This window comes from Somniosus microcephalus, chromosome 9, assembly GCF_052327205.1.
Source record: "Somniosus microcephalus isolate GS21.2 chromosome 9, FLI_Smic_1.0, whole genome shotgun sequence".
Classification (NCBI taxonomy): Eukaryota; Metazoa; Chordata; class Chondrichthyes; order Squaliformes; family Somniosidae; genus Somniosus; species Somniosus microcephalus.
In genome coordinates, this window is record NC_140995.1 from 229515993 (window position 1) to 229539626 (window position 23634).

A 23634-nucleotide genomic window follows, 5' to 3' on the forward strand; every position below is an offset into this window, starting at 1 on the left:
AACATCTCCTGGGCTTAATGGTAGTGGTTGTCACCATATTCTCTGCGGTTGCTGTTGCTGTTTTATTGTAGAAATCTCAGCATGAAGGAAATCATTTGGTCCCTTTATGTCTGTGCCAGTGCCAGCACCACACTGCAGCTATCTACTGCAATCCCATTCCCCTGGTTTTTTCCCCCCCCATTGGCCCTTTTTAATATTTTTCTTCTTCAACTGCTTAGTTCCTTCATAAATGTTGTGATTGACTCCGCTTCAATGGCCACATGTTAATGAATTCTGTTGTATTTTCCTCTGTTTTGATTCTTTTATCCCCCCCCTTCCCATGGTACAACATAAGGGGCAGTTTTTATGTAAGTAAGTTGGGGTTCTGGGAGAGGAGCAAGCTGTGGGAATTGACTAAATTCAAACTTGCGCTATTTCTTGAAGGCAAGACTTACTATATTTAAACTTTTGCCCACATTCCCCCTCACCATTGCAGATACAAGACCAATCAGAAAACTGATTGCAGTCGTTGCTGGTGCCACTCAATGACACAGGAGCTCAACATATGGCGGAGGGCAGGTGGAATCCAGCAGCTCACCAGTTCTTGGTGTTGGGTGCTGAGCTGTATAGGAACTGGAGTAGGCGGTTCAGCCCTTCGAGCTACTCTGCCATTCAGTTAGATCCTGGCTGATCTGCATCTCAACTCCATTTTCCCGCCTTTGCTCCATATCCCTTGATATCCGTACCTAACAAGCTATCAATCTCAATCTTGAAGCTCCAATTGTCCCAGCATCCACAACCTTTTGAGGGGAGAGTTGCAGATTTTTTCTACCCTTGTGTGAGACTGTGCTTCCTGATTTCACTCCTGAATGGCCTAGATTTATGTGCCCTTGTTCTTGATTTCCCCCACCGAAGGAGATAATTTCTCTGTCAACCCCATCAGATTTTTTAAACAAGAAGCATTTTATATAGCTCCTTTTTTAATGTAGTAAAACATCCCAAGGTGCTTCACAGGACCGTTATCAAACAAAATTTGAGATTGAGCCACAGAAGGAGATATTAAGATAGGAAAGAGGTAGGTTTTAAGTAGTGTTTTAAAGGAGGAGAGAAAAGTAGAGTGGGTTTAGGGAGGGAATTCGAGAGCTTGGGGCCTCGGCAGCTGAAAGCACAGCCGCCAATGTGGAACAATGAAAATCGGGGATGCGCAAGAGGCCAGAATTAGAGGAGCACAGAGATCTCCGAGGATTGTAGGTGGCCAGAGATAGAAAGGGGTGAGGCTATGGAGGGGTTTGAAAATGGAGATGAGAATTTTAAAATCGAAGCGTTGCCGAACCGGTAGGTAAATGAGGACAGGGGTGATGGGTGAACGGGACTTGGCACGAGTTAGGATACGTGCAGCAGAGTTTTGGGTGAGCTCATGATTGCAGAGTGTGCAAAATGGGAGGTTGACCAGGAGAACATTGGAATACTCGAGTCTAGAAGTAACAGAGGCATGGGTGAGGGTTTCAGCAGCTGGTGACCTTGATCAGATCTTCTATACACAAGGGACTATAAACCAATATCTATGTTGGTGCTTTATGTAATGGGATGTTTTTGTCATTCTAGGCTGCTTAATTGCACAATGGGACTCGTCAGAATATATATTTTAAAACCAGCTCTTCTAAAGAATGATATATATTTCACGTGAATATAATAGTGTACCCTAAGGCAATATATTGAGAACTGTATTTATAAAGAACTAATCGCAGTCTAAACCCTTGTGAAGTTTGGCTGGCTGATTAATAATGAAGGTCATTTCTAAGCCTATTACTCTTGCTGAAGACTTTTTAAAAAGTCGTCAGCATGTTTGCTAGAACATCTTAAAGAATTAAGTGTCATACCAGGACTCATTTTAAAAATCAATTATGAAGCATTTGAATTAGCTTCTGAATTTGTCTATTTTCATTGGAAATTTCAGACAGCCTTTCTCCTCTTCTGAAGGCATTGGTCTGCTGGGATATAATTCAGTGAGTGTTGGGAGATGCGCTGTATCTAGGCGGGTTTCCACGTACGAGTCTAGACCATGTTGCCAGGTTGACTGGGAATAGTGTGTCTGAGCCATTATCCACATTCTGTAGATACATTTCATCAGGGAGCAATAATCAAGAGCAGGGACCCTGGCTTTTTTTCATTTCTGTTCTCTTTTCTTTCCCTCCCTTCCCTTCCCTTCCCTTCCCTCCCTTCCCTTCCCATTTCCCACTTTTCTGCCCACCTGACCAGTCTATTGATATCTTCCTGCAGTCTACAACTTTCTTTCTCACCATGAACCACATAGCCAATTTTTGTATCATCTGCAAACTTCTTAATCATGCCCCCTACATTGAAGTATAAATCATTGATGTATACCACAAAAAGCCAGGGACACAATACTGAGCCCTGTGGAACCCCACTGGAAACCACCTTCCAGTCACAAAAACACCCGTCAACCATTACCCTTTGCTTCCTGCCACTGAGCCAATTTTGGATCCAACTTGTCGCTTTCTCTTAGATTCCATGGGCTTCCAATGTTCCGGAAGCAGACCATCTGCCTTCCTTCCCAATACTACCTGGATATGGTGAAAGGCAGAAGATCCCACAAAGAGGGGGACAAAATAAAACAAAGCCCAAGATGAAGTCAGTGAGTACAAGAGTGAGCAGATAGCTGATGATCCTGCATTTAGAACATTACAAAAGTTATTACCCACATAATCGGCAATAAAAAGGACTCCTGGCTTTGAGATGGGATTTTTCTCTCGTGGGAAAACACGTCCATTTAACACACAACATTTCTGCCACATCTGCTGCTGGGGTAGCATCGTTTGCCCAACAACCTTCTTCCATCATAAGGTCAGTTTCTTTACAAACTTCTCCGATAATGAAGCAGCCTATGCCAGCCGACAGCAGCACCTGGACAACATCCAGGCTTGGGCTGACAAGTGGCAAGTAACATTTGCACCACACAAATGCCGGGCAACGACCGTCTCCAACAAGAGCAGGCCAACCACCTTCCCTGACCTTCAGTGGCACCACTATTGCTGGGGAACTCAGCGACAGCCAGAGGTTGCTGTTGATCAGAGGCTCCACTGGACAGACAGCAGCCAAATCCAAGAACCAGCGCATCTGCAGGAGGGCAAAACAATGGGCAACAACACCAACTCCAATCGCCAGCCATATACCTCCAATTTGAACAAAGGCACCAACCACTGAAGTAAGACTTCAAGAAAATATGTTCCAGAGATATAGAATTATACAGCTCAAGGAGGCCATTCTGTCCATTATGCCTGTGCTAGCTCTTTGGAAAAAGCTATCAAATTAGTCTTATTCCTCTGTCCTTTCCCCATAAGCCTGGCAAAATTTTCCACTAAGTATTTATCAAATTCCTTTGTGACAGTTATTATTGAACCTGCTTCCACCGCGCACTCAGGCTGTGCATTCCAGATCATCACAACGCGCTGAGTAAAAAAAATTCTTCTCATCTTGTCTCTGGTTCTTTTGCCAATCCCCTTAAATCTGAGTCCATTGGTTACCGATCCTCCTGCCAATGGAAACAGTTTCTCCTTATTTACTATCAAAACACCTCTATTAAATCTCTCCGAACCTTCTCTGCACCAAGGAGAACAACCCCAGCTATTCTAGCCTCTCCACGTAACTGAAGTCCCGCATCCCTGGCACCATTCTAGTAAATCTCCTCTGCACCCTCTGAGGCCTTGACATCCTTCCTAAAGTGCGGTGCCCAGAATTGGACACACTACTCCAGTGATTTATGAAGGATCAGCAAAACTTCATTGCTTTTGTACTCTATAGCTCAGTTTATAAAATCAAGGACCCCGTATGCTTTTTAAATAATCTTCTCAACTTGCCCTGCCACCTTCAAAGAATTGTACACATACACCCCCAAAATCTCTCTTCCTGCACTACCTTTAAAATTGTAGTATTTTGAATAAGTTTACAACATGGAGCCAGAATAAGGAATTTATTCTGAACTGCTTAAATCTTGCGGGTTCTTTATATTACAACAATGGCTTGCATTTATGTAGCACCTTTAATAACATCCCAATGCTTCACAAAGGGGCAAGGGAAAAAATGGAATGCCAATTAGATATTAGGAGGGGTGTCCAAATGCTTGGTCAGAGATAAGTTTTAAGGAATGTCTTAAAGGAGGAGAGGGAATTGGAGGATCTAAGGGAGGGAATTCCAGACCATAGGGCCCAGGTGGCTAAAGGCTAAAGATGCAGAGGAAACCAGAGTAAGAGGAATGAAAAGATGGGGTGGGGGGTTAGTAGAGCTGTAGGAGGTAACAAAGATAGGGAGACGCGAGGCCATGAATAGATTTAAATACAAGGATGAGAGTTTCAGGTGTTGGAGAATCGGGAGTCAATGCAGATCAGCTCAGATAGGGGTGAGATGGGCGAGTGGGACACTTACTACAGGACAGGAGCAGCAAAGTATTGAATGAACTTAAGTGATGGGAGGTCGGAGAATGGGAGCATTGGAATAGTGACGTCTGGAGGTGGCAAAGGCATGGATGAGGGTTTCGGCAACAGATGGGTGAAGCGGGGGCAGAGGCAGGCGATGTGATGGAGACAAAGTGAGGTCTGAAACTCTGCTCAGTTCAGGGTTGTATAGGACAGCTGAGACAGTGGCCAGGGAGGGAGATGGAATTAGTGACAAGGGTACAGTGTTTGTGTTGGAGTCAAGACCATGGTCAAGAGTTTCGCTGGTTTTATCAGCGCAATCTGGCTGAAATCAGCCAGCGCAGAAGATCTCAGAATTTTAAACGCATGTTACGTCAAGTGTAAATAGTTTCTGCGAACTTTAATGCTGGTTTAAAAAACTATTGTGCAGGCAGCTGACCCTGCCCACAAAACTGGCCACGCCCCAAATCAAAATAATAAACATAGCAAGTTTCCGCCGACTGCACCCGCTTGAGAAGGCTCTTCAAATTGAGCTCCTTTTTTTAAAGACGCACTGGTAGGCACGTTTTAAAAGTTTTTATATATTAAATATTTATTTTACCACGAAACTGACTAGCTACCATTGAAACTAGCAAATGGCTCAGTATAGTTTTAAGTAATTTTCAATTATTTCAAATCCGGTTACACAGATGGAGAATTAGACACTTATTAAAAATGCTTAATTTTTGTTTCAGCTTTTTAAAAAATTCTTTCATGGGATGTGGGTGTCTCTGGCAAGGCCAGCATTTATTGCCCATCCCTAGTTGCCCTTGAGAAGGTGGTGGTGAGCCGCCGCCTTGAACCGCTGCAGTCCGTGTGGTGGTGGTGGTACTCCCACAGTGCTGTTAGGGAGGGAGTTCCAAGATTTTGACCCAGCAACGATGAAGGAACAGCGATATACTTCTAAGTCAGGATGGTGTGTGACTTGGAGGGGAACTTGGAGGTGGTGGTGTTCCCATGCGCCTGCTGCCCTTGTCCTTCTAGGTGGAAGAGGTCGCGGGTTTGGGAGGTGCTGCTGAAGAAGCCTTGGCGAGTTGCTGCAGTGCATCTTGTAGATGGTACACACTGCAGCCACAGTGCCTGCTGGTGGTGGAGGGAGTGAATGTTTAAGGTGGTGGATGGGGTGCCAATCAAGCGAGCTGCTTTGTCCTGGATGGTGTCGAGCTTCTTGAGTGTTGTTGGAGCTGCACTCATCCAGGCAAGTGGAGAGTATTCCATCACACTCCTTACTTGTGCCTTGTAGATGGTGGAAAGGCTTTGGGGAGTCAGGAGGTGAGACACTCACCGCAGAATACCCAGCCTCTGACCTGCTCTTGTTGCCACAGTATTTATGCGGCTGGTCCAGTTAAGTTTCTGGTGAATGGTGACCCCCAGGATGTTGATGATGGGGGATTCAGCGATGGTAATGCCGTTCAATGTCAAGGGGCACCAAGTTACCACTCTTGAATACATCAATGAATATATTTAATGCAAAGAACATAAGAAATAAGAGCAGGAGTCGGCCATCCGGCCCCTCGAGCCTGCTCCGCCATTCAATAAGATCATGGCGGATCATCGAGCTCAACTCCACTTTCCCGCCCGATTTCCATATCCCTTGATTCCCCTAGAGCCCAAAAATCTATCTATCTTAGCCTTGATTGGTGGTGAAAGGAAAATAATAAACAATTACGTTCTATTACGCTGCCCGATTGCGCTGGTTTATGGAAGATTTTACATTTGTGATTAGGCAAAGGAGTTTGGGCGGAAACCTGAACCATAACTTCACTTTGGAAAGACCGTGCAATATCAAACGCAATTTGTGCCCAGTTTCCCGATAGCGCGCAAAATGAAAGCTCGACGTGATTTTAGTCTTGCCAATGTTTAGCTGGAGGATACTACAAATGACACATGTTTTTACAGCAGCTGAAAAAGATGGCTGATAAAACCAAGAAAGATTTTTTAAAATTTGCTCTTGAGATGTGGATGACACCAGCAAGCCATTATTTATTGCTCCTCCTTAGTTGACTTGAGGGTCAACCACGTGGTGCGAGATTAGAGTTACGTATAGGCCAGACCAGGTAGGGGTGGCAGGTTCCCTTCCCTGAATGACACAAGTGAACCAGTTGGGATTTTACGATAATACAACAGCTGTCATAGTTTTACCTGGTCTGGCCTATATTTGACTCCAATGTGCTTGACACTCAACTGCCCTCCTGAGGTGGCCTAGCGAGACACTTAGTTCCATCAAACAGCTACAAGCATGGACTGTAATAGCTCAAGAAGGCAGGCCACAACCAACTCCAGGGCAACTGGGGATGGGAAATAAATGCTGGCTTTGCCAGTGACGCCCACATTCCAAAAATGAATTTCAAAAACACCAAGACTGCACTGTTCAGTAACGTGGTATCTCTCTATTATAGCAGCCAGATTGGGTGCCAGCACCAGATACAACCACTACCAGCATAAGGTTCAAATGCAAAAGTAAAGTCTCTCATTTCAATATTTTGAAACGTCACTGGAAAAATTATTTTAGGAAGGATGTCAAAACCATGTAGTCAAAACTAGTTTCAAAATAACATGACACAACTCGAATTGCATACATTAATTTAGTAAATTTCTATCTCCCTGTCACGAACGGTTCCTCACAGCTCAAATGTTGCCCCGCATGTACAATTATGTTAACTCGATGTACAAGCCTGCAACTGAGAACAATGTACAATGACTCCAACAGATAGCTTTTATTTACTTGTCTATTAAAGCAGCCATTTCCCACCCACTCTCACTCCTATACACTGTAGTAACTTAGTTATTTTTGCTGTCCAGCACAGTTAATCCTGTCCAATTAAAAATACTGCAGATCTACAGCCAGTGTAGTGCTGACTATATATCGAAAGGTTAAATGTTTAAAGTTAGTATATAAAATGTATTTTCCTCCCTTACCCTTCCATACTGCAAAATGTCTTGCTCGAGGGGGCAGATAGGATTTCCCAGTCCTCAGCAAATGCTAGGTGAAGAGTACAAATAACCCAGATGACTTTTCCTCTTCCCCACCCAATAGATGGCACATGTCTTCCAGTTAGTGTCTCGCTGATTATCTAGTTGGTAAAGGGAACTTGAAAGAATTATGGACATTGTTTATTTTATCAGCTTCGGATTCTATGCATGTCAAGACACCACTGTCATCATTAGACTGTTCGCAACCTTGATGTCATATTTGACCCAGAGAGGAGCTTCTGACCATATATCCGCGCCATCACTAAAACAACCTATTTCCACCTCCGTAATATCGCCCATCTCCGCCCCACCTCAGCTCATCTGCTGAAATCCCCATCCATGCCTTTGTTACCTCTAGACTTGCACTCCTGGCTGGCCTCCCACGTTATATCCTCTAAACTTGAGGTCATCCAAAACCCTGCTGCCCGTTTCTTAACTCGCATCAAGTCCTGTTCACCCATCACCCCTGTGTTCACTGACCTACATTGGCTGCTGATTAAGCAACGCCTCGATTTCAAAATTCTCATCCTTGTTTCCAAATCCCTCCATGGCCTTGCTCCTCCCTATCTCTGTAATCTGCTCCAGCCCTACAACCCCCCAATATCTCTGCGCTCCTCCAATTCATGGCTTGAGCATTCCCGATTCTAATCGCTCCACCACAATGTTGCCACTAAGGTGCGCACGGCCGTGCAGTAATCTGAAAGGCACGCGAAGGCCACTCATTGGATTTTACGCTGAACACCGCGCAAGCACAGAAATTTAAAGGGACGGCACATTAAAAGAAACAGGCCGCGCAGAACAAAGCACAGCTTATGGGGAACATAGTCCACCATTGGCAGCCGTGCCTTCAGCTGCCTAGGCCCAAAGCTCTGGAATTCCTCTCCGCCTCTCTACACCTCTCTCCTCCTTTAAGACACTCCTTAAAACCTACCTCTTTGACCAAGCTTTTGGTCACCTGCCCCAATATTTCCTTATGTGGGTCGGTGTCAAATTTTGGTTGATAACGCTCCTGTGAAGTGCCTTGGGACATTTTACTACATTAAAGGTGCTATATAAATGAAGGTTGTTGTTGGTCTCCACACACAATTACTAAGAAATGCACTTGAGTTCACCCTCTCCCAATGGGACACCTAATTTACCTAAGTTGTGAGCAGAGTTTGACAAAAGCAAATGCTTAGAACCCCACTGGTTCTAAGGCTGGAATCACTGCGGCTTCCTAGAGCGATCATACTCCATGGAGAGACTCAAGGCAGCAGACTACATCTTCCAGATATTTGCAATTGGCAGCAAGACTGTCTATTCACAGGACATCCCGTTTGTAAGGCCGACACCATTCTTCCCTTCCTGTCCGTTGATGAAAACGTGCAAAGATAGGGAACCATTATTGGGTTTTGAACATAAAGAACAATTTTTTTGGTTTGTAAAAGTATGACATTTTGTAACGTTATTTTTAAGAGGGAAAAACCATGCATTCACAACATGGAAACAGGAGTAGGCCCGCCAGCCACACGAGCCTGTTCCGTCATTCAATTCGATCTTGGCTGATCTGGATCGTAATTGCATTCACCCGTCTGGGTTCCGTAACCCTTAATACCCTTGTCCAACAAAATTTTATCAATCTCAGTTTTGAAATTTTCAATTGACCCCCAGCCTCAACAACTTTTTGGGGGGAGTGTTCCAGATTTCCACTACCCTTTGTGTGATGAAGTGCTTCCTGACATCACCCCTGAATGGCCTGGCTCTAATTATAAAGGTTATTCCACTTGGTTCTGAACTCTCCCGCCAGAGGAAGTAGTTTCTTTCTCTCGACCTTGTCAAATCTTTTAATCATCTTAAACCCTCCAATTAGATCACTCCTTAATCTTCTATATTCAAGGGAATACAAGCCTAGTCTATGCAACCTGTTCATAATTTAACCCTTTTAGCCCTTTTAAGCAAGGGGTTGCTTATTTATACAATGTGTTTATTAGTGCAACCATGTGTTTACTTGCTATTCCACTTCCTCAACCACACCTCGAACACTGGTTCTGGTTTAATCCCAATGTGCAGACCTAGATTTGGGTGTCCAGGGCTCCTCTGCATTCTCCCAAAGCCTGATCAGCAAATGAACACATTATCGCTTTATCCAGCAGAATCATGTAGGGAATGGGGCACAGGGATTCTGAACTACAATTCTCCTTCCGATTATATACATAGTTCTATGTCATTTTTGTACGCGAGAGGATTTTTTTTCAAAAAGGGTGAGGAAAACAACTTTCGAAGAAATCAAAAAGCACTTACTTCACTGTCTCTAAATACACCCCATACAAACATCTTTCTAAATCCTCACAGCATAAATGTGCACCTCACCTTCACTCCCCTCATAATTTTATACACCTCAATAAGGTCTCTCCTCCACCTCCTGTTCCAAGGAAAACAGACCCAGCTTATCCAGTCTTTCCTCATAGCTAAGATTCTCTCCTGGCAAAATCCTTGTAAATCTCCTCTGCACCCCCTCTAGTGCAATCACATCTTTTCTGTAATGTGGTGACCAGAACTGCACGCAGTACTCTAGCTGCGGCCTAACTAGTGTTTTATACAGTTGAAGCATAACCCCCCTGCTCTTGTATTCTATGCCACGGCTAATAAAGGCAAGCGTTCCGTATGCCGCCTTAACCACCTTATCTACTTGGCCTGCTACCTTCAGGGATCTGTGGACATACACTTTGTTCTTCCTACACTACTCAGTGTCCTACCATTTAATGTGTATTCCCTTTCCTTGTTAGCCCTCCCCAAATGCATTGTGTGAGCATTACCTCACATTTCTCCAGATTGAATTCCATTTGCCACTGTTCTGCCCACCTGACCAATTTATTGCTATCTTCCTGCAGGCTACAGCTTCCTCCTTCAGTATCGACCACACAGCCGATTTTAATATCAGCTGCAAACTTCTTAATCATACCCCCTATATTCAAGTCTAGATCCTTGATCTTATGAGGGGCCTAGATAGTATGGATAGGAAGGACCTATTTCCCTTAGCAGAGAGGTCAATAACCAGGGTGCATAGATTTAAAGTAATTGGTAAAAGGATTAGAGGGGAGTTGAGAACTTTTTTCACCCAGAGGGCGGTGGGGGTCTGGAACTTACTGCCCGAAAGGGTGGTAGAGGCAGAAAAACTCATCATTTAAAAAGTACTTGGATGTGCACTTGACTTGAAGTGCCCTAACCTACAAGGCTACAGACCCAGAACTGGAAAGTGGGATTAGGCCGGATAGCTCTTTTCTGTCTGACACAGACACGATGAGCCAAATTGCCGCCTCCTGTGCTGTAAATTTCTATGATGCTATGATTCTATACGCGGTACCTGTGTATCATTTCACTTATTTTTGGGAGGAGTTTTGTGTGTCCTTTGATAGTTTGCCTGAATTCCTAAGCATCCTAAGCACTTGCCTGGATGAGTGCAACTCCAACAACACTCAAGAAGCTCGATACCATCCAGGACAAAGCAGCCCGTTTGATCGGCACCCCATTCACCACCTTAAACATTCACTCCCTCCACCACCGGCGTACCGTGGCTGCAGTGTGTACCATCTACAAGATGCACTGCAGCAACTCGCCAAGGCTTCTTCAGCAGCACCTCCCAAACCCATGACCTCTTCCACCTAGAAGGACAAGGGCAGCAAGTGCATGGGAACACCGCCTCCAAGTTCCCCTCCAAGTCGCACACCACCCTGACTTGGAAATATATCGTCATTCCTTCACAGTCACTGGGTCAAAACCCTGGAACTCCCTCCCTAACAGCACTGTGGGAGTACCTTCACCACACGGACTGCAGTGGTTCAAGAAGGCGGCTCACCACCACCTTCTCGAGGGCAATTAGGGATGGGCAATAAATGCTGGCCTTGTCAGCAGCGCCCACATCCCATAAACATTTTTTAAAAATCCAATGGAATTTGGCCAAAAAGCAAAATGAGCCTGTCTTATTTCTGCTTCCTGTTGTTGACTTGCTCGTACATGGCTGTTAGAAATCCCTGTGACACTCAGTATTTTCTTTTTACCTTGCAGATAAAATAATGAAGAAATAAAGATGACTTCCAACTTTCAGCCAACCATCAGCTCCGCTGTGACCAATTCAACCAAGGATTACTGCTACAGTGCTCGGATAAGAAGTACTGTGCTGCAGGGCTTGCCCTTTGGCGGGGTTCCTACGGTCCTTGCTCTAGATTTTATGTGCTTTTTGGTATGTATGCATGTATGGACTTGTATGTTAAATGTGTATCTGTAAATTTTCCTTTTTTTTTAAGGCAACTATCATCTGGGGTTTTTTTAACTATAAAAGTAAAACCCATAGACAAGGAACTGTTCTTAATCTTACCAGTATATATACATCCATGCACAATATCTTGGCCCAGATTTTCCTGTCAAAATAACTGAGGATAATGGCGCACATGGTACAGCTACTTCAGGCAAGGGCAGTTGCTGTATTTGCGCGGCAGATACGAGCCAAATGCGCCACAGAAAATGAAGTCTTGTCCATTCCAGTCTAAGCACCCTTTTAAATGACATAAGTATGAATTACTGCCAGACAACCTCTCTGGCACTGAAAATGGACTATTACAAGTGTGGTGTCTCAGTCCTTCAGGTTTTAATTGTTGGAGATTTTTAAAATTTAACTTTTCCTCTCTGTCTCTGTCTCTCTCTCTCTCTCTCTCACTCTCTTAATCCAATCTTTGTCTTTCCCTTTATTTCTCTTTCTGTATGTGATTTGACATTGAATTCACCCACTCTAATTTCTACTTCCTTCTCGGTCCTTGCGCTGTTAATTTCACAATCCTTCAATCTGATTGGTTAAGAAGATGCACAGTTGCTTGACCAGTTCACTGAGATCCCAGATGACCTGTTTTCTTCGCTGTGCCATTATCAGCTTGCACTCTCAGCAACTTGCCATGCAAAATATTAAAAAACTTAAGCATGCAAGGGCAAGTCTAATGGCAGATTGAGTCACCCTCACAAACCGTTTGCTTAGCAACTGCACTCAGAGTGGTATAGGCAGGATCATGGAAGTTGGTCTTCTCGCTCGCTTGCTTTTTTTTTTCTTTTCCTTTTGCACTCTCTCCTATTTTTCTCTTTTTTGCTCTCTCTCTCTCTCTCTCTCTCTCTCTCTCCCCAACATCTGTGGGAAATTCTGTCTGCAAGAGTCAGTGGAAGAGAAAATAGTAGCTTTAAAAAGGACCATCTACCTTTTTGAGAAGGGAGAAAAATAATCTGACTTAAACCTTCCATTTGTCACTATTGTTCATCTCTGATTTTAATTTCATGCTTTATGTAGCTGTTCAGGATGACAGCTAAATTCAAAAAGTGCAAGCCTGCCTGACAAATGAAATGAGAAAGTGTAAATTCCTTCATTCATTGATGCCTAAAGCCATTAGGCTTCATAAATCTCAAATTTACAGTTTGATTAGTACTTAACCGTTTATAGTAGACACTTTCCATTAGAGCTTTAGAGCAGTAAAAATGTGTTTTGGAGCAAATAACATTTTGGACAAGATTTTTAAAAAATCTAGTGTTCTGTACTGCTGAGGGATATGTAACCTGCATGTGTTGTACACCTAAGTGTTAATGTCAGGTGTATAATAGATGGAGCCAAACAATTTATGGTCAGCAATCATTTTGATCTTGTAATTTTTTTCCCCTGGTTTTTTTTTTTCTCTCCTGTCCTGAAGGCATTGACAGGTACATCTACAATTCCACAGGTTCTGGTCACTTTTCAGTACCACACCCAACTGGACCTTTATGGTTTGGGTTTACGTTTGACTCCGTACTGTAGGCAGACAGAGTCTCATTTTGGCTAGCCGGATGTAAGGCACACGCAGAAATCCAGTACTGTGTTCAAGTATCCAGTCCAAGCTACTACCCCGGATTGCCATTTGCCCAATATGAAGTGCACACTCCCTGTTGGGGCACATTTCACTTGCCCAAGCCCAGAGCTTAGATGCAGGTTGGCAGTCATAAGGCTGAGGAATCCCAAGTGCATGCAGGAGTTTTGCTAGAATTTAGCCAGTTAAAATCAAGCATTTCAGCAGAGTAAATCACTGGCGACCTTCCCACTCTTCGCTCAGCTAGGACCACCCTCCCATTAGGACTTTGGCCCGCTGAGTGGGAATAATCCCAGGCCCCAGTAATAAGGACATCAAGATGAGTCAGGCTGGCTACCTAATCATTGGCGTACTGTAGTACCAAACCTCAGGAAATATTGGCCTTGGGAGGAACAGGGCTTGCAGGGTTAAGTTAGGAGGACTGGTTGCATAAATGTGATCTGTACTCCCTTGTGTTTAGAAGGATGAGGGGTGATCAGGTTTGAGCTCTCATTGGCTGAACATATACACTAAGCCTCTCCTGAGTGGTGTGAAATGTATGACTCCATTGCTACCATGGCCATGAACACAGCATGGATAAACGCCAATGGTAGGTTAACCATTAGAGGTGCCGTGATTGAGCAGCTTCTGTACATTTTTCTGCAATTTCATCATGGATATACATGTGCGAGTGTGCTCATACCCAGCCTCCAGGTAACTTATCAGTTGTAATCCCTAATCTTGGTTTCCTCATCACCAGCAGTATATTGCACATTTGCCTTCAGCATGGTGAAAGTGCCTATGCACAGAGCAGCTTGTGACATTGGCAACCACCTTGATGTTCTACATGTCCAAGTCAATGCCATTTACCAGGCTTGCTCATTAGCAACTGTGTAATCTAAGGCTCATGAAGGATTTTTTGGCAAAGGGGGTGCCAGTTGTGAGACTAATTTCCCTATGCCTACCATGAGGCTGATTCCCTTTCCATGGTATTCTGATGGGCTGATTTATGGCAGAACTCCCAAGATCCCACCTACTGCTGCAGGAGGGATCTACGATGCCTTAAGCAACAAAATTGTTGAAAGGTACTTGCAGCTCATTCGTGCCCTTCCAGCTGAATCCTAGCTCCACTCGAATGGCAATGCAAGACTGCCTGCCTGACCATTGCAACAGGGCCAGAGTCACATGCTTACTCAAAGCTTCTAGCAAGCTTCTTCCCAATCAGTAAAGGCACAAGAAAACTAATTTTGAGGTTAGACAGAATCTTTATTGCTACATGCCCAGAAAATACAAATGCAGCAAATATAGCCTAGAGATAGATAGACCTGGAAAGAATCCAATCCAACAACAATTGGGATTCTGTTTGTTTGCGAAGCAAACTACAGTCTCAACCTGTAATAAATTGACATGGCAAATTAAAATGAACCTCACAACATACTGCAGGTGAAACCCCGGAGTCACAGCGAAGTGTTGAAAGAGGCTGTAGTGAGAACAAAATCCTTCACCTTTTCTGGCCGTGTCTAAAGATCCAGCCATACTGGCAAAAGATGCTTCAAGACGATCAGAAAATGATAAAGGATCTGGCACATTGCCTCCTGGGCCTCCCCATAGTGATCTCCTTTCTAGCCCTCCCCTTTCCTTAGACTCCATCATGGGGTTTCTTTCTAGCTGCAGCCTATTGGTGCATCCACTCGAGTGGCAACAGGAGGACCCCACCCCCTGGCCTGCAACCACCACCAATGATCAATGTCAGTCAATGCACTATGGAAGATGGCCCAGTCTGGGGAAAATCATATCGCTACGGTTGAACTAGGAGAAATATTTTGAGATGTGAACCTCAGTTGTGGCCCATTGCCAGAGGCTGGTCTCCATGTAAGTTGCACACAAGAACCTAGAGCATGGTGAACCCCACCTGAACAAGAACTGCCAAACCCTTGGTGCAAACAAAAATCAGGCTGTAACATGGCAGATGAGCACAGCAGTACTAGCTCCACGACTGCATTCTCTGGATTCACTTTCCATGTTTTCCACCGCTGAAGCCACTTGGTAAAGCGCTCACACTACTACAGTGTACCATGTATACCAGGATTTACAAGTTTTTTTTGGTCTTAGTGCAAACCATGGCATCTCAGGAAAGGCACTTATATAAAATTTAAACCAGTGTCCCATTAGTATTGGTGCCTTCAGCTGCCTAGGCACTAAGCTCTGGACTATCCTCCCTAAACTTCTTCGCCTCTCTACCTCTATCCTCGGGACACTGCTTAAAATCTACCTCTGACCAAGCCTTTGGTCACCTGTCCTAATATCTCTTTTGTGACTCGGTGTCAATTTTTGTCTGATTACGTTCCTGTGAAGCGCCTTGGGACATTTTACTGCGTTAAGGGCGCTATATAAATGCAAGTAGTTATATATCTCACGATGCTGATACTGATCTTGGTGTTCTGATTTCGGATTAATCCACCAATGAAGCAACTACGCTAAGATCAGCCCTTTCCAAATCTCCTCCCTTTCCAAATCTGCATGCCCACAAAATAAAAAATATAAGTACAAATAGGACTGAGCTTTGAGGGCAACAGTTGGGTTAGCCCAATGTCTTCTATACCATTGATGCTGTATACTATGAATGTACTATATATCAGCATATTGCAACCAAAAAACAATTGCAATAAAGAATGTCAATAATTCCTGGCACAATTAAATTGCAGTGACACATGGAAGGTCTTGAACCTGAAGTGAGGGCTAAATGTGTGACTCCTGCCAAATACAAGAGAGCTGGCCAATAGTTACTGTCCTCGTCTTCCTTTGAGCCCCTGCCAATGCCTCTGTCTTTTGTAAATGTACTGTGACCAAAACTCTACTTATATGTATGGTCCTGCCAAACCTTAATAGTCGGGATAGGCTTGTGTAAAAGAATGCTGTACATAATGCTACGTCTATGTACTTGTTTAAGGAGCTAACTCGATTGTGGCAGGATGTGCTGGGCCATGTCCCAGTAACACAGTATGAATTGTCTTTTTTAGGACAATCGCGATCATTGAATGTGGAATGCATTGTAACTTTATTTATTGGGCACTAGACAAGTTTTTAATTTTCTCTTCTGCTTTCTTTTAGGTGCTGTTGTTTGTATTCTCCATTTTACGAAAGGTAGCCTGGGATTATGGGCGTCTTGCACTGGTCTCAGACGCTGACAGGTAATGACATGAAATTATGTTCCTGTATATTAACCACTTTATTTTTCAGTTACCTATAGCGCGTACTGCAGGACAACAATATTTTTTAACCTTTCACTGGCTTTTTTATGTCGACAATGAAACATTCATTGTACTGAGAACATAGGAACTGGAGAAGGCCATTTAGCCCCTAAAGCCTATTCCGCCAATCAATTAGATCATGACTGATCTGTACCTCAACTCCATTTACTTGCCTTTTCTCCATATCCCTGGATACCATTACCTAACAAAAATCTATCAACCTTAGTCTTGAAAATTTCCGTTGACCCAGCATCCACAGCCTTCGAGATGAGTTTTTAACCAGATTTCCACTATCCTTTGTGAAAAAAGTGCGTTCTGATTTCACTCCTGAATAGCCTAGCTATAGTTTAAATTTATATCCCCTTGTCGTGGATTTTCCTACCTGATGAAACAGTTTCTCTGCATCTAACCTATCAAATCCCTTTATCATTTCAAAGAACTTGATTCAACCTTCTAAACTCAAGGGAATACAAATCCAAGTTCATGTAACCTGTCCTTTAAGTCCAGGTAACATTCTGGTGAATCTGCGGCCCCTCCGAGGTCAATGTATTCCTGAGGTACGGTGCCCAAAACTGAACGTTGTACTCTAGATGGAGTCCGACCAGCTCTCTGTAACTGAAGCACCACTTCCTCGCTTTTGTATTCCACCGCTCTTGAGATAAAGGCCAACATTCCATTAGCCTTTTTGTGGAATCATAGAATGACATAGCACAGAAGGAGGCCATTCGACCCATCATGCCTGTGCCGGCTCTTTGAAGAGCTATCCAATTAGTCCCACTCCTCCTGCTCTTTCCCCATAGCCTTGCAAATTTTTCTTTATGTATATATCCTATTCCCTTTTGAAAGTTGTTATTGAATCTGCTTCCACCGCCCTTTCAGGCAGAGCATTCCAGATCATCATAACACGTTGCATAAAAGAAATTCTCCTCATCTCCCTCTTGGTTCTTAAATCTGTGTCCTCTGGTTATCAACCCTCCTAAAGTGGAAACGGCTGTCCCCTATCTACTCTATCCAAACCCATCATTTTGAACACCCCTATTAAATCTCTTAAATTTTGATTACTTTTTGTACCTGTGCACCAGCTTTTAGTGATTTGTGGACATTGACACCCAAATCCCATTGCTCCTCCACAGCTCCTAGTCTCTCTCCATTGCAAAAATATTCTGATTTGTCTTTCTTGGATCTAAAGTGGATCACCTCACACTTGGCCACATTGAACTCCCATCTGCCAGTGTTTTGTCCACTCACGTAATCTATTAATGTCCCTACTGTAGCTTCCTCCTCCCATCACAAAACTTACTGCGCCTCCTAACTTGGTGTCATCTGAAAACTTATACAACTCTCTCTTCCTTCATCAAAGTCATTAATATATATGGTGAAAAGCTGAGACCCCCGGGAAGACCACTTGTCTCATTCTGCCAATCGGAGAACATTCCCTTTATCCGTATTCTCTGTCTCTTGCCTTCCAACAAATTGCCAACCCTCATCACAATAGTTAGTACTTTTAGTTTTCAAATATTTTCTGTTTTTGAAGATTTTCTTTAAACTAACATTGGCTGTGGGGTGCGGTGGCAGTGAAGCAGGAAACATGATTGGTGGAAGTTACTGCAAGGGAACTGAATGGTTATCCCTTAACCCACAGTGATTCAGAGAGCCTGTCATTTCAATGTAATGTGTTAAATCCATTTCTACACACTGGCTTTAATAACATCTTCCAACTTGTGCTATAACGGCACCACTCGCTATTTTAAACAGAAGTATTCAAAGTGAAGGGACCAGCGTCCTGGCAAATTGAATAACTAGGGCTTTAAACTAAAAAGGGGTGGGGGGAGGGGTCAGGTGAGGGGAAATTTAGAAATCTAAAGAGAAAGGTCAAGGCAATAGAGCAGTGTAGCAATTTGGGTAAAAATAAACAGTGTGACAGGAAGGGACAAAGAGTTTAAAGGTAGCAGTGCAGCAGAGAATAAGGTCACGGCAGGGAATAATGGTAAAAAAATTTAATTAAAGGCTCTTTATCTGAATGCAAAAAGCATTTGTAACAAGATAGACAAACTAGTGGCACAAATAGAGATAAATGGGTTTGATCTAATAGCCATTACAGAGACGTGGTTGCAAGGTGGCCAAGGTTGGGAACTAAATGTTCCAGGGTACTTGATGTTTTGAAAAGACAGGCAGAATGGAAAAAGAGGGGGATTCGCCCTGATAAAGGATGACATGAGGACAGTAGTGAGAAAGGATCTTGGCTCGGAAGATCAGGAATTAGAATCCGTACGGGTAGAGATAAGGAATAACAAGGGCAGAAAACACTGGTAGGAGCAGTATATAGGCCACCTAACAGTAGCTATACCGTTTGACAGCATATTAATCAAGAAATAGTAGGAGCTTGCAACAAAGGTAATGCAATAATCTTGGGGGGACTTTAATCTTATAGACTGGACAAATCATATTGGCAAAGGTAGTCTGGAGGACGCGTTCATGGAATTCATTTGGGACAGTTTCCTAGAACAATATGTCATGGAACCAACCAGGGGGCAGGCTATTTTAGATCTTGTATTGTGTAATGAGACAGAGTTAATTAGCAATCTCATCGTAAAGGATCCTCTGGGACAAAGTGATCATAATATGATAGAATTTCACATTAAGTTTGAGAGTGACTTGCCTAAGTCTGAAACTAGAGTCTTAAACTTAAATAAAGCCAATAACATAGGTATGAGGGGCGAGTTGGCTAAAGTAGATTGGAAAAATAGATTAAAAGGTGTGGCTAGCATTTAAAGAAATATTTCATAATTCTCAACAAAAATACATTCCAATGAGAAACAGAAACTCCACGGGAAAAGTGATCCAACCGTGGCTAACTAAAAAAGTTAAGGATAGCATTAAATTGAAAGAAGAAGTTTATAATGTTGCAAAGAATAATAGTAAGCCTGAGGATTGGGAGAGCTTCAGAAACCAGCAAAGGTTGAGCAAAAAATTGATAAAAAGGGAGAAAATAGAATGAGAAAACTAGCAAGAAATATAAAAGCAGATTGTAAGTGCTTCTGCAAGTATGTAAAAAGTAAACGTTGGTCCCTTAGAGGCTGAGACAGGTGAAATTATTATGGGGTATAAGGAAATGGCAGAAACGTTAAACAAATAATTTGTACCTGTCTTCACAGTAGAAGACATAAAAAGCATACCAAAAATGGTGGGGAGCCAAGAGTCTAATGAGGGTGAGGAACTTAACATCATTAATATAAGTAAAGAAACTAATGGGACAAAAAGCCGACAAATCCCCTGGACCTGACGGCCTACATCCTAGGGTTCTACAAGAGGTGGCTGAAGAGATAGTGGATGCATTGGATTAGATCTTCCAAAATTCCCTAGATTCTAGAATGGTCCCAGCGGATTGGAAGGTCACAAATGTAACGCCGCTATTCAAGAAAAGGAGGAGAAAATAAACTGGGAACTACATGCCAGTTAGCCTGACATCAGTCGTCGGGGAAAATGCTGGAAACCATTGTTAAGTAAGTGGTATCAGGGCACTTAGAAAATCATAACATGATTAGGCAGAGTCAACAGGGTTTTATGAAAGGGAAATCGTGTTTGACAAATTTATTAGCGTTTTTTGAGGATGTAACTAGCAGGGTAGATGAAGGGGAACCAGTGGATGTAGTATATTTGGATTTCCAAAAGGCATTCGATAAGGTGACAAGATTAGAGCTCATGGGGTTGGGGGTGATATAGTAGCATGGATAGAAGATTGGTTAATGGACAGAGAGTAGGGATAAATGGGTCTTTTTCAGGTTGGCAGGCTGTAACTAGTGGGGTGCCGCAAGGATCAGTGTTGGGGCCTCAGCTATTTACAATCTATATTAATGACCTAGATGAAGGGACCGAGTGTAATGTATCCAAGTTTGCTGCTGATACAAAACTAGGTGGGACAATAAGCTGTGAAGAGAACATGGAGTCTGCAAAGGGATATAGATAGACTAAGTGAGTAGGCAGTAAGGTGGCAGATGGAGTATAATGTAGGGAAATGTGAGGTTATTCACTTTGGTAGGAAAAATAGAAAAACAGAATATTTTTTAAATGGTGAGAAACTTCCAAATGTTGGTGTTCAGAGAGATTTGGGTGTCCTCGTGCAAGAAACACAGAAAGCTAGCATGCAGGTACAGCAAGCAATAAGGAAGGCAAATGGCATGTTGGCCTTTATTGCAAGGGGGTTGGAGTATAAGAGTAAGGAAGTCTTGCTACAACTGTACAGGGCCTTGGTGAGACCACACCTGGAGTACGGTGCACAGTTTTGGTCTCCTTATCTAAGGAAGGATATACTTGCCTTGGAGGCGGTGCAACAAAGGTTCACTAGATTGATTCCTGGGATGAGAGGGCTGTCCTATGAGGAGAGATTGTGTAGAATGGGCTTATACTCTCGAGTTTAGAAGAATGAGGGGAGTTTGCACATTCTCCCCGTGTTTGCGTGGGTTTCCTCCGGGTGCTCCGGTTTCCTCCCACAGTCCAAAGATGTGCGGGTTAGGTTGATTGGCCATGATAAAAAAAAATTGACCCTTAGTGTTAGGGGGGATTAAATACGTGGGGTTACGGGGATAGGGCTTGGGTGGGATGGCTGTCGGTGTAGGAACCGGGTGCTAGGGTTTGGATGATCAGCCATGATCTCGTTGAATGGCGGAGCAGGCTCAAAGGGCCGAATGGCCTACTCCTGCTCCTATCTTCTATGTTTCTATTTCATTGAAACATACAAGATTCTGAAGGGGATTGACAGGGTAGATGCTGAGAGGTTGTTTCCCCTGGCTGAAATGTCTAGAACTAGGGGGCATAGTCTCAGGATAAGGGGTAGGCCATTTAAGACTGCGATAAGGAAGAATTTCTTCACTGAGGGTTGTGAATCTTTGGAATTCCCTGACCCAGAGGGCTGTGAATGCTGAGTCTGAGTATATTCAAGGCTGAGATATAGATTTTTGGAATCGTGGGATATGGAGATTGGCCGGGAAAGTGGAGTTGAGGTCGATGATCAGCCATGATCTTATTGAATGGCGGAGCAGGCTCGAGGGGCCGTATGGCCGACTCCTGCTCTTATTTCTTCTGAATCCTATTTTCTGTGTAACTTTTGTTTCTAAAATGGCACTGATTTCCACCCCTCCCCCACCCCTTATCTCTCTAACTTAAATATTCTGCCCAGAATAATCTCTAATTGCTACATTTTTAAACCTTTGACATTTACTTTAATCAGTGCCTCCAAATGTTCTTATCGTTGTTGATTCCACTCCATGGACTGTAACATTAGTTCAAGGACAGCCCTACTCAAATTGTCCCATCGATGTATCATTTTGGCAATTAAGTTCTAATTTATGAGCAAGGAGTACGCTAGAGATCAGGGTTTTGAAAATGCTGCTGTTTTACAAAATTTACTTTAACTGTAGAAGTCTGTTCAATGTCAGTAATTAAGGAGCAAGAACATGGAGGGGGGAGGATGGAGCAAATGTTTTATCGAAATTACAAAAGCAAAATACTGCGGATGCTGGAAATCTGAAATAAAAACAAAAAATGCTGGAAATACTCAGGCCAGGCAGCATCTGTGGAGAGAGAAACAGAGTTAATGTTTCAGGTCAGTGACCTTTCGTCACTATCGAAAGTGCTTTTTTATTTGTGTGCAGGAGCACTGCTCCACACAACCCTTATTCTTCAACCCCTACCTACCCATCCACCATTCCAGGTTATTATATTGTCATTTTTTGGTAAAATGGATGAGTCTCAATTTAATGCCTTGTGGAGATCGAAATGTATTCAGCCAAGTTGAAAGCCACTTCGTTCATAACAAATGATAATCTGAACACTGTACAAAGTAACTTGCCAATATCGACTGTTATAAAGTGCTCGGTCCTCACCGTCATGGGTTATGATATCATTTGAACCTCTTCGATTCCTGCCTTGGAATCACTTGATTCCATTTCTGATTTAAATAACATTGGTTTGATACTTCATTGAAAAGATCACAGGCCCATGTGGGGCTGTGCAGATTGATCGAGTGTAACAATGATAAATGACTACAGGTGTGGCAGATCATTGCCCAAGCCAGCCAGTCAAGGCATCTTCGAGCTCTCTGGGTTTTTGCGACGGCTCTACAGAAACACCTGGCACAGGAACAGGAGGAGTAGGTCATTCAGCCCCTCGAGCAGTGTGTCACCATTTCTTAAGTTTGTGCTCTCTGAAATAATCATCAAAAATGTCTTGTAAATCAGCTGGATTTATTCACTTACATAGAGAGTAGAAGATTTATTTTTGCTAAATTCTAAAGCGAATCTAATTTGAACCATTTTGGCACTGAGATTGGATTACTGTCCTCACCGAGACTGGCTATTTCTCAATTCTTTTGTACTGTTTCTTGTGGCCTCACTAGTGGTGACAGAAGTGAAACGATTAATTTTCTGACCCAAATTTTGAAAACAAATTCTGCACTAGGCCAGAACAAAAATAATGAAACCAAAAAACACTCTTCTAAGCCTAAAACTAAAATATAACTAAAATTTAGGTGCAAAATATCAGTAACAACTGGAACTAAGTCTCTCTCAGACTATATAACCAGAATCAGACTGAGTAAAATTATTGCCTGACTAAAACATGCTTCTGACACTCGCAGTCCAGGCTCATTCTTGGTTAATAGGCAGGAGTTTGAGGGTCACTTACTGAAGTGAGTCAGGGAGGGTATGGATATCAAGATGAAGTGAACAAATATGCTGTTTCAGCCTTAAAGGTGTGGCAAAAATCATAGTTCATATCAAGGTCTGCTGTGTTGAGAATTTGAAACAAACTTTACAGCACCAAAGGAGGCCATTCAGCCCATCTTGTCTGTGTCAGCTCTTGCTCGAGTAATCCAAAGCTGATCCCACTGTGCTAGATTATATATCCCTGTATAGTGTGTATATAATTTATAATTGTCTATGTAATTAGTAATTGCTTTTATAAAATATACTTTGTTTAAAGGGTGGTAACATCAGCTGCTGTTTAACTCGCACTCCCTCCTATTCCAGTGCAGGACATGCTGCAGACTGCACTAACATTCAATTCCTCATATTGTTTACATATTCAAAGACATTCTTAAAATGTCGGACCATGGAGAAGTCTTAACTA

The 23634-nt window shown here is 43.1% G+C and overlaps 1 protein-coding gene across 8 annotated transcripts in view; it reads left to right on the top strand.

Moving 5' to 3' along the window:
* LOC147113104 (mechanosensitive cation channel TMEM63B-like) overlaps window positions 1-23634 on the top strand; it is a 241547-nt gene that overhangs the window by 72399 nt on the left and 145514 nt on the right. For all 8 annotated transcript variants that reach the window (XM_085997977.1, XM_085997968.1, XM_085997973.1 and 5 more), the window contains 2 exons: window positions 11469-11643; window positions 16370-16449. In XM_085997977.1, the coding sequence (XP_085854103.1) occupies window positions 11491-11643; window positions 16370-16449 (233 nt within the window). In that variant the 5' untranslated portion in view covers window positions 11469-11490. The remainder of the gene's footprint in view (window positions 1-11468; window positions 11644-16369; window positions 16450-23634) is intronic.